The following is an 11,466-nucleotide window of genomic DNA, read 5'->3' on the forward strand; positions in this document are numbered from 1 at the left end:
TAAAATAAAAAATTATATAAAATATAAAAAATTTTAATAAATATTTTTATAAGTTTAGATAGGCCAAATTTAATATATATGATTCAAATATAATTTTAAAATTTTAAAATTTTTGTAAATTAATTATCCAGAATTTCAGATATATTTTGAACAGTATAATTTTAATATTAAAAATTTTTAATTTTTATAAATTAACCATTCAAATATATTTTGGATAGTGTAGCTTTAATATTAAAATTTTTTAATATTTATATTTGGATAATATATATTAAATTTGGACTGCCTAAACTAATAAAAAGATCTATTAAATTTTTTTATAGTTTATATAATTTTTTATTTTAATAAAATAAAATTAAATTAAATTAAACCTAAACCATTTAGATGGTTCAAATTTATCTCTAGCGGAGGACTTCCCTCACATGAGGGAACCCAAGTCCCATCAAATAATAATATGATTACAAAATAGTACTCTCTTTGGTTTCGTACTTCTAACTACTTTATTAAAACCAATAAAATATGATTAAATTATTAATTTTTTAAAAATAAAATAAACTTTTAATTTTACTCCAATTTAAATAAAAAATCTTTCAATTTGCATTACTTTCTTTCTTATAGTTATTAGGTTTAAATAGCAGTAATATTAAAAAAACACAATTATACCCTACCAAGTATGTTATATTTCCTCTGATTCTATTTATAAATTATTTTCATTATGTTTCACCGAAATTAAAAAACTTTATTAATTTTATCTTAAAATTTAACAATTTTTTGCTTTTATCCTTAATAAATATTTTTAAATTTTATTATTAATATTTTTATTTAAAGTATTTAATAAGAGCAATAATGTAAAGAGAGACATTGAAAACTAGTAAATGCTCTATAAATAAGATTAATTTTTTTTTTACCAATTAAATAGGATCAGGAGTATGAAGGAGTAAAAAATTCTTCTAAAGACAAATTAAATAATTGTAATTGTGTACTGACACATCCCCCCAATGCATGTAAACCTTTCAATTAATATTCTTGTATCCCCCACAGCCCCACTTCCAAATATCATCGTGCATTGATTGTACTTCCTAATAGGTAATAGCATCACTTAACGCAAAAATAATCGAGAGTGCCCCACAACCAATGATATTATAATCCAGAGCCCCACTTCCAAATACATGCATAGGTATGTTGGTTTGTATTTTGGATTATAGTACGTAGTTTTTGTAAATAAAATTAAGTTATCATAAGGAGATTTATATTTTGATATTTTTTTTTCAAAAATGTAATTTAGTAAACTGAAAAGTTGTTTAGATGTGTAAACTGGAAAGTGGATTTAGATTTTATTAGTGTTTCAAATCCTTTTACAAATTAAGTGAGTATCTACAATGTAATCATGAGATTTCATATATGTTTAAAAATTCATGTCATCAGATCATAAAGAAATAAAATGTTGACTTAAATGACAATTTTACAAGGATGCATTTTAACTATCCCTTCGTAGTCATATATATTGTTGGATTAAAATATAGGGTATATAAAAAAAAAAAGGTTGAGACGTGATTTGTAGTTTTTTCTATTCTTTCTATTTAAAAATATAATATATTTTTAACTAAATTTTTCTCTAATAAAATAGTTAATTATCTTTAAGCTAATATCATCTTTCCATATTTATTTTTATTTAATAGGATGTTTTATTTTAAAATAAATATAAAGTGATTTATCATTTATTTATTATAGACACTTCTGAAAAAAGCGCATTGATTATACCTCAAAACACTAAACATGTTTTACATTTTTTAAACATTCAATCTTTTAAAAAATATTTTATATTTTTTTAACGAAAGAAGTATATATTGTGGGTAACTATTCGATTGAATCAACAAATTTTATATAGTGCCATGTAAGACACTCATAGAATCTAGATTCCTAAAAAATTACTCCCTATATCCCAATTTATAAGATAATTTAAGATGATATTATGCATGCCAATAAAATACAGTAAAGACACTTTACCAACTTACATTTTCAAAATAAAACTATGAACTTTCAAAATACTTCTAAACAATTAATCATTATGCTACAATATTATTTTAATTTTTTATTTACTTGAAGGATAATATTAAAAAAGTATATGTTTGAATCAAAACCATAGTGCCAAGCCCAAATTACAAAGATTTTGAGGCCTAAGTCAGAGAATTTAAAACTCAACCCATTTGCTATTCAATTTGATGGAGATAAGTAAGACTGTAAATTGAAGGAAGGTTTGAAAGAGCCATGCCTACTCTACCCCTTATTCAAGATTTTTGACGCACCAGCACCCACCACTTTGCACAATGAAACTCCTTTTAGGTAGGTATAGATGCGAACAGTTATCTACTCTTAATGGTGCTAAACTCAAATTCAAAAAGGAATGTGTCATTGCCATTTGTTATAAATAGGCAACAAGTACGTAAGTAAGCTCTCCTGAATTTTGCCAAATTTATATTAGAGTTGCCTAGTGCAATTACTCAAATTTCAACCGTGTGTCGTATTCAACTCACACCTAGCGCAATTTTACTTTCTTTGTGCAAACTCAACTTTGTATGTTGGTTTGTCAAACTTGATAGACTCTTTGTATCCAAGGGGCACCTCCATTGTATTACCTTGTTCAATTAATGCTATCAAGCCTCGCGTTCATTTGTGGCACACCTGCTATTATCATTCTCGCAAGTCATTTGATTCTTTAAGGAAAGTGTAGTAAAAGGATTTTGAGAACACGTTCTTTTGGCACACCTAACACACGCAAACACCCAAAAGGTCGTGACAATTCAACACCTTTACAGAAAAGTGGGCCAATAGTATCATTAATAAAACTTTAGTTTTTTCAAATTATCTTATATTTGGGAACAAAAATTTTTCTAACATTATCTTATAATTTGAAATGAATGAAGAATTTGGTAATCTAAAATGTAATTAAAAAGTACTCCTTTCATACCAAATTATAAGACAACTTGAAAAAGATTGTACATACTAATAAAACACAATGATAACATTTTACAAGCTTACTTTTTCAAAATAAAATTGTAAACTTTTAAAAATATTCTTACACATTTAATCATTATGCTACAATATTATTTCAATTCTCTCTCCACTTAAAGGTAATATTGAAAATAGATCATTAATAAAATCTTATATTTTTTTAAATTGTTTTATATTTTAAAATAACCAACATAGTTCAACTTTGTTATATAATTTGACAGGGAGAGAGTAGCTTAGATGAGTAAAGTTTAATATGTTGAACCAGGAATATATAACTAATATAAACTTACGATGTAATTTAGGCAGCAGGGACTATACGTTTGATTTTCCCAACACTTTTCTCTGCTGTCACTTTTCTCCGTTATTTGGCATGACAGAGTCCTCAGCTGCTCCCTCACGCCTCTCGGTGGATTCATGTAACCTCCAAAACGGTCTAATCACAACTCAACACACACACTGACATCCACCCCTTCGGTTCAGGCGTGAACACAACTCACTGACACAAACCGCTTCAGTTCATTTTCATACTCCCCCCACTCACTCCTTCACCACCGTCTCCGTCGTCTCCAATGGCGGAAAACACCAATCGTTACCCTTTCCTCGTCAAACATCCTTCCGCCGGCGAGGGAGGCTGGCATGCAGCCATCTTCATCATCTGTAAGTCTCATTAATTCCTAACTCATCTACAAACATATATATATATATATATATATATGTGTATGTATGTAGATTTATTTTCTTCTCTCAGAGACGACGATTTCAGTATCGAAATGTTAGATTCACTAAGACGCTTTGCGATTGTGATATTCTCTTCGATCGTAGGGGTTGAATTCGCAGAGAGATTCGCGTACTCTGGTTTGTCCGGAAACCTGATAATGTACCTGACGAATGCTCTTCATGAGACCAATACGACGGCGGCGAAGAACGTCAACACTTGGACTGGCGTTTCGTCGCTTTTTCCTCTGCTCGGTGGCTTCATCGCCGACTCATATCTCGGTCGTTTCTACACCATTGTCGCTGCGTCTCTCATCTATCTCGTCGTATGCAGTTCTTCTACTCTTATATGATCTGTATTCTTTCTTATTCTTCTTCTTGCTGTGTGCTTTGGAACGTATTGATTTCACCATCGGATTCTACTTCAATCGATCTAATCTTGAAGCGCTCGCCTAAGTGTGAAAATTAAACCGAATCTTCGGGGGACTTTCTGCAAATTTTATTTGCACATCGAGGAAATTTTGGTAGATGTAATGGAAAATTTTGATATTCTGCACATTTGTGCAAGTAGTTGCAGTAATGCAATTAATTGATTTTTTTTTTGGTTCGTTTTTGTTTCTTTTGCTATATATTTGTCGATGTTCAAAACTTTTGACTACGTTTCACAAAAACTGAAGGGCATAATACTTCTGATGTTGTCGGTCTCTGTACTCAAGAACGCGACTCTGTTTTTCGTTGCCCTTTATATACTATCCGTCGGCGACGGTGGCTACCTGCCGTGTGTACAAACTTTCGCCGCCAATCAGTTCGACGATGACTCGCCGGAAGAGAAAAATGCCAAGAGCTCATTCTTCAACTGGTGGTATTTAAGCACTGTTGCTGGTTCACTTTTAGCTACTTTCCTTGTTATATATATACAGGTAATTCCTTACATTTTTAATCATATAATGAGTTTATTTGACCAAAAACATGATTCAGTAAATTTGATTACACCCTCATCTTGTAACATATATGTTGGTTTATACAAAAATTTCAGAAAGGTGCACGTTCAAAAAATGTGTGTATTTTAAAAATAAATTAGTCGTTTTAGTCCTGGGCATGTTTTCATAATATTTAAAAATATATTATTTGGACAAACAGGACAATGTTGGATGGGCTATGGGCCTGGGGTTACCAGCTATTGTGTTGGTGTTTGCCCTAGCAACGTTCTTGCTGGGCATTAAAAGATACAGAAAAGAAGGCCCAACTGGAAGCCCATTCACAAGGATAGCCCAAGTTTTTGTGGCTGCGATTCGGAAATGGCGCGTGGACTCCACACATGATCCTCACAATTATTGGTCTGCTGAAGAAGAGCATAATGATGAGTCCCATCTTCAAAGTAAACAAGAGTCTGAATCTTTAGCCAGCACCAATGAATTCAGGTGCTTCTCACTTCTCACAATCCTTGCACATCGTCATAAAAGAATAAACAGGATTTTGATTGAAAGTCATAAGAAAGGAGGGACTAGCTAAGGAGAGTCATATATAGCATCCTTTATGTGTAGAAAAATATTTTTTATAAAAAGAAAATAGGAAATGTATATATCTCACTTTGCAAAATGTATTTCTAATTTTCTTTTAAGAAAATACTTTTCTATGTACCAAATATTGTGTTGGTTTTAAATTTTTGTCTCAATATCATATAGGTGTTATACCCTTTCTTGTCCTAAATATAAGGGTTAGTTAATTAACTTACATGTATTAAGAAAATTAAATAATTAAGCTAGTTGTTTAAAAAAATGTGTTAGCCTGGTGAAAATACTCCTTTTTAAATTACTTATATTGATAACTATTTGAGTGCACATGTTAATGTGTAGAGTCAACAAGAGTAGTTAGAGAAAAAAAAAATAATGAATGAAGGAAACAAAGGAGATTGCTTACATTGAGGATCCAAATTAGCTCATACATTTAAGACCAGATGAAGTGTACATTTTTTACTCTCCAAAATTTATACAAACTTTTTATCAGATATATCTGCTCGTTAACCATGGCCCCTCATAGTCATAACCAAATCCTGTCTCCTGCCCTATTGTTTTAGATTTTTGGAGAAGGCAATGATCATTGACGACTTGGATGCCTCAAGCAAAGCCAAAAATCCATGGAGACTATGTTCAGTGACTCAAGTAGAAGAAGTCAAGCTAGTTCTTCGCCTTATCCCGATATGGCTGAGTTGTTTAATGTTCTTTGTTGTCACTGCTCAACTCCACACATTCATGATCAAGCAAGGCAGCACAATGGTTCGTTCAATCGGACCACACTTCCAAATCCCTCCTGCAACAATTCAAGGCCTCGTAGGAGTCATCATCCTCATCTCAGTCCCCATCTATGACGGAGTTTTCGTTCCCTTTGCCAGAAAAATCACCGGACACCCATCTGGTATCACAGTGTTGCAGAGAATCGGAATAGGCCTGTTCTTGTCTATACTAAACATGATCGTCTCAGCTTTAGTAGAAGCCAAAAGGGTCAGTGTTGCTACAGAGAATCATCTTCTTGACAATCCCGAAGCTGTATTGCCAATGAGCATTTGGTGGATGTTCCCTCAGTATATCATCTATGGTGCTTCTGATGCACTGACTGTCGTAGGGTTACAAGAATTGTTCTATGATCAAGTGCCAGAGACGATGAGAAGTCTCGGAGCTGCTACATATTTAAGCTTGGTAGGTGTTGGAAGCTTTGCAAGTAATGTTGTTATTGAGATTGTGGAAGAAATTAGCTCAAAATCTGGTGAGAAATGGCTAGGGGAAAATTTAAACAGGGCACATCTGGACTCCTTTTATTTGGTTTTGGCTGGCTTGAGTGTTGTTAATTTCTGTGTTTATATTTGGTTAGCTAAGAGTTTCGTGTACAAGAAGATAAATGTGACTCATCAATACTTCTGATCATCAAGGTTCTAGCTAGTGTTAACATGTATTTTTGTCAATTAATGTAGCGCGTGAGAATATTAATTGAAGTGAAATGAAGTTCGTCAGTATATATTGTGATTCCTAATTCCTAGTTTTGAGCTGTGTTGGAATATTAGAGAGTTAGTGTGATTAATGTCAATCACATTAATTAGTTAGTGGCCCACTAGGGTGCCACATAATGTTAGAGGTTAATCCCCTACTTCAAGAGGGAGGTTAACAAAGGTTTTCATTTCATTGTTTTACCTCAGTGATTTTGAAGTTTATCTTTTAAGTGAAGAATTATGTTGCTTTAATATTCAATAACCATCATTTTCATGAATGTTCATTTTCTTCTATCTATTCAATTCTTTGCTTTCTTAACAAGTTGCTTGTGATTTCTACTTTTAGATAATTAAGTAATGATTAAAAAGTTCACTTTGAATTTTCTATTTATGGGGTGAAACATAGTAGGAGAGAGCTCTTGGTGGAACAAGATTATCTCCCATTGGTTTCTCCCCAGGTCCTCTCCAAGTCTATTTAGGTGAATAAATAAATATAAATATGGAAAAATGGGTATGGCAAATGACAAATAAGGATCTTAGAAAAATATGAAGGACATTTTATAATTGAAATTTTAGGAACTTTCAACTAATTAAAACTTCAAGAATTTATAATTCAAATTGTTCATTTTACATTAGTTTCTTCACCGAGAAAAAAATAAGATAGGGAATTGTTTTAATACACTTGGAGATAACTTGAGAGGAAACTCAGGACAGAAACTCTGCTCTTCTTAGACAAAGCGTTTTGTTGTGGTTGTTTGCCAGCCTATGATCTTATGTTAATTAAGAGCAAACTTATAAGCCCATAAGTTTTGCATCAACTATTGTCTCGTGAATATATATATATATATATATATATATTATTGTTAAAAGCTAAAACTTAACTTGTTAAACCTTAAGTTTAGTATTTAACAAGTTAAGACTCAACTAAAATACAATAACGTAGGAAACAAATTAAAAAAAATATAAACCATCAGTAGTTTTTAAATTCTTTCTTAAAATTAATATACTAGATTTTTCCCCCTACAGAATTATAAGTCATACGGTTTAACTCTGTATTTTTTTTAAATTCTAAAATATTTATAATTATAACAAAATTATTATCTCGATTGTTTTGGGTTCTAGAATTATTTTAAAAATATTAATTAAAATAATGCTAAAAATCTCAAATTAATCATACATACTAATTTTCAAAAATTTGGTCCCCACACATTGTTAAGCTCCTTTGCCTGGTTCCGCCCCTGGTTTTGGTTACATTTCCTGATGTAGTGAAAAAGAAATATCACCAGAAAAAGAGATTTTGCTGGTGAAATTTCCACCAAACACTCTATAACATCTCAAGTTAAACTTAATTGTTTCAATTATGATTTTTAAAAAATAAATGGAGAATGAAGGAGGAAGATTTGGAAAGTCAATGAGATCCTTATTATATTATGAGCGACATATAGAATTTGATAGTGCCATCACATTTTATGGCTTTTCCATATTCAAAAGGCTATTTGGGAATCAAAATTGTTGATGCATTTGGTCAATTTGGTCCTTGAAATTTGTCAATGGACAATAATTTGGATACCAATTAAATATTTTAATAACAGAAATATTAGTTGACTGAATAAATTATTCTCTCTCTCTTGATAACATGGATAAATTATTCTCTTATTCTGGATAAGGGAGCCCCCCGGGAAAAAAAGTACACATCAAGAGAGTTAAATATAAAAACTTAGTATCACTTATAAAAAATAATTATTTGTTTTTTTAATTAATAGTGAATTAGCACTTAGCAGTTTGTAGTAGCAGTGTTTTACCATTATAATAAAGACATCAATGACATGGCTATAAGATTCATTATTATTCTCAAATTAGATACTCTTTCCAATGTTAAATACAGGAGCTATTTAACTAATTCATATAAATTAAAAAATTAGTTAAGTTGCTTACCGAAAAAAAATTAGTTAAGTTAGTTATTTATCATTAATATGTCAATATTTTGTCATAGTTTTCCTAAAAAATATTCCTTCCAAAAGTGTAATAACTAGGGGTGATTTGAGAAAGTAGTTTGAATAGGAATTAAACCCTGAATATAAAACACATATTGTGATATTTGGTTAGTATTGTTTAACTAATCGATTCATTGGTCTTTTAACTTTAAGAAATATTTATAATAAATAATTTTTAAAATGCCAAAGCCTTTTTAAGCAAAACTTAAGCTCATGTATACGATGTAGATCAAGATCACAATGCTGTCTACAACTTTCAGTTCCAACAATGGATAAACCTTCCTTTTTGGGAAGATTTCACTGTAGTTGGCTTTTGGAATTCAAACATTTTAAGAGTTTAGGTGCTAAACGATCTTTGCAGATAATTATTTTCTGGAATGCATCAATCAGACACTTTTGGAGGCAACCATCGCTCGGAAAAATTGGAAAACTACGACTGTAAATGGAGTGTCTTCAAAAAACTTTATTTTTTCTGCAAGAACACAACTTACTTTTCATTCCAATTTTAGTACTATTATAGGACTTAGCTTGTATAAATTATCTTGTAACAACTTTATAGCTGGACTTAGCAAGGCGCTGTGGCATTTGTAGTCTCTGCAAAAAGACACAGGCCCCTTAATGAAATAATATGGTGTAGTTGTTTTAATTATTTAATTTGAAGTGATCTTTTTATCAAAAAAAAAAAAAAAAGTTTAAGCTTATGTGCGTGTAACGACTACTGAGTATGGACAGTATCCTTTTTCCAAAGTCAACAGTTATAGGCCACAATATATATATATATATATATATAGTTGCCTCAAAAAGGTCAAAGGAATAATGATGAACAAGTCGAATATTAAATTCAGAAAAAGAAGACAGCATCATCATCTTTGCTTGTTTTTCAATTCAAGAATCAACCTAGAAGATCCTGCAGATTCTGGATGAAATCCGAGTGATTGCTTTTTCTCCAAACTGACATTTTCTATGAGGATCTTGTATCTTCTTCATCATCATGGTTCCCCCCTTTTAAAATGTCCTCATTCTATTTCATCATCTTCATCTTCATCTCTCTGAATTCTCTTTTTCTCTGATCTTTCTCTCTTTCTGGGTATGGCTGCACAGGCACAGTTCCATGTTCTGGCTGTTGATGATAGTCTGATTGATCGAATGTTGATTGAAAGGCTTCTCAAAACCTCATCTTATCATGGTACTTCTGTTTCTTCTCTTTCAGGATTCTTCTTCAAATATAAACTTTAGATTATAACTCTGATAAGTTTTCAATTCAGATTCAGGGATTTTTTTTTTCTTGATATGAATTTTTAGTTATTTAGAGTTTTGTGCTATGACAGTAACTGCAGTGGAATCTGGCAGCAAGGCTTTGAAGTTTCTGGGTTTGCAAGAGGATAGTGAAATGCAAGTAGGAACTGCTATTGTTTCCGCAGAAAACCATCAGGTTGAATTCTGATATTAAAATTGGTTTTTGGCTTGAGAATTCTGATATTAAATTAAATGCATAGTCTTGGCTCTTTTTTTTTTTTGTGGATTAATTTGAATTCATCTTGGATGGAACTCATGCAGGATTTGGAGGTAAATTTGATCATCACAGATTACTGTATGCCAGAAATGACAGGCTATGATCTAATGAGAAAAATCAAGGCAAGTTGCTGTAGCATCATATAGCCTTGAAAAATAAGTATGTGACTCAAAATTGTTTGACTTAATTAAATATGATTTTCCCCAATAAAAAAAAAAAGCTTGTATCATTGTTTAATGACATTCTTATATCTAGTTTAATTTTTCAAAGGCATGCATGTCTTAACTTTTTAATTATGTGCATCTCATTTTATTTGAAGTTAGAAGATAATAGAATCTCACTAATTTGCAGGAATCTAAATCTCTAAGAGATATACCTGTGGTGATTATGTCCTCAGAGAATGTGCCATCAAGGATCAACAGGTAAGAGAAACAGCATATCACATTATATTTATATGCAAATCTCAAATGAAAAATATTTAAAGGGCACCATCACATGATTAAATCTGAAATCCAAAAAAGTTTGATTTACTTATCATTCATATATCTTTTTGGTTTGGATCAGATGCTTAGAAGAAGGAGCTGAGGAATTCTTTCTGAAACCAGTTCAGCAATCAGATGTAAACAGGCTCAAGCCTCATTTGCTGAGATCAAAGATCAAGGAAGAAGACCAACTCATTAATAATAAAAGAAAGAGCATGGAAGAGAGCCATTGTCAGGATAAACCTAGGCCAAAAATATAGTTCAAAGTTTAACAATTGATAAATAGGTTGATATTGTTTTGATCATTTTCCTCTTCTACCTCACAAGCTAATAGAAGAGAAAGAGAAATCATTTCATTTAATTTTTCTTTTATTTTCTTCAACTCTGGTCTTGTGGTTAATGTTCAATTAGAGTTAATAAATTTGAGGGCATTGACACCTTTACTGTTGCACCAATGCTCTCCCTCAACAGCGAAATACCCTATCAACCTAAAGGAGCAAAAGGGCAACATACACTGAAAATATAACTTGTATGAAGGTGAAGTGTTATAATCACTGTTCATAAACCCGTACCAACCCGTAAATAGGTGAACCAATCACCGAGCCAATCCAATTGATTGAACAAACCAATCACTTATGGCTTGATTTCAGCTTGATCAGATCAAATCAGCTGCAACCTAGACAAACCCAATGTGTTAATGAGTTAATTCGGGTCAATTTTTTTTTTTTTTTTCTTTATTTTTTCTTTTTCCTTTTTGAATATTAAACTCTA

At 31.4% G+C, this 11,466-nt stretch overlaps 2 protein-coding genes across 4 annotated transcripts; both read left to right on the top strand.

Annotated features, from left to right (window-relative positions):
- The first annotated feature begins 3,558 nt into the window (after positions 1 to 3,558).
- On the top strand, positions 3,559 to 6,736 carry LOC129314805 (protein NRT1/ PTR FAMILY 5.4-like). Its single transcript, XM_054958236.1, has 5 exons — positions 3,559 to 3,666; positions 3,832 to 4,049; positions 4,401 to 4,643; positions 4,864 to 5,144; positions 5,801 to 6,736. The coding sequence occupies exons 1-5, from the start codon at positions 3,579 to 3,581 to the stop codon at positions 6,639 to 6,641; spliced, it is 1,671 nt and encodes a 556-aa protein (XP_054814211.1). The 5' UTR covers positions 3,559 to 3,578; the 3' UTR covers positions 6,642 to 6,736.
- A 2,744-nt stretch (positions 6,737 to 9,480) lies between these two features.
- Positions 9,481 to 11,146, top strand: LOC129315315 (two-component response regulator ORR9-like). 3 transcript variants are annotated; one of them, XM_054958920.1, is made up of 6 exons: positions 9,481 to 9,694; positions 9,802 to 9,886; positions 10,029 to 10,132; positions 10,258 to 10,335; positions 10,565 to 10,635; positions 10,778 to 11,146. In XM_054958920.1, the coding sequence occupies exons 1-6, from the start codon at positions 9,692 to 9,694 to the stop codon at positions 10,953 to 10,955; spliced, it is 519 nt and encodes a 172-aa protein (XP_054814895.1). In that variant the 5' UTR covers positions 9,481 to 9,691; the 3' UTR covers positions 10,956 to 11,146. The 3 variants fall into 3 exon arrangements, with proteins under 3 accessions (XP_054814895.1, XP_054814896.1, XP_054814894.1); XM_054958921.1 differs by having other exon boundaries at positions 9,482 to 9,712; XM_054958919.1 differs by having other exon boundaries at positions 9,482 to 9,886.
- The last annotated feature ends 320 nt before the right edge of the window (positions 11,147 to 11,466 follow it).

This window comes from Prosopis cineraria, unplaced genomic scaffold (assembly GCF_029017545.1).
Source record: "Prosopis cineraria cultivar Desert tree isolate PC_DT_omini unplaced genomic scaffold, ASM2901754v1 PC7, whole genome shotgun sequence".
NCBI classification, from domain to species: Eukaryota; Viridiplantae; Streptophyta; class Magnoliopsida; order Fabales; family Fabaceae; genus Prosopis; species Prosopis cineraria.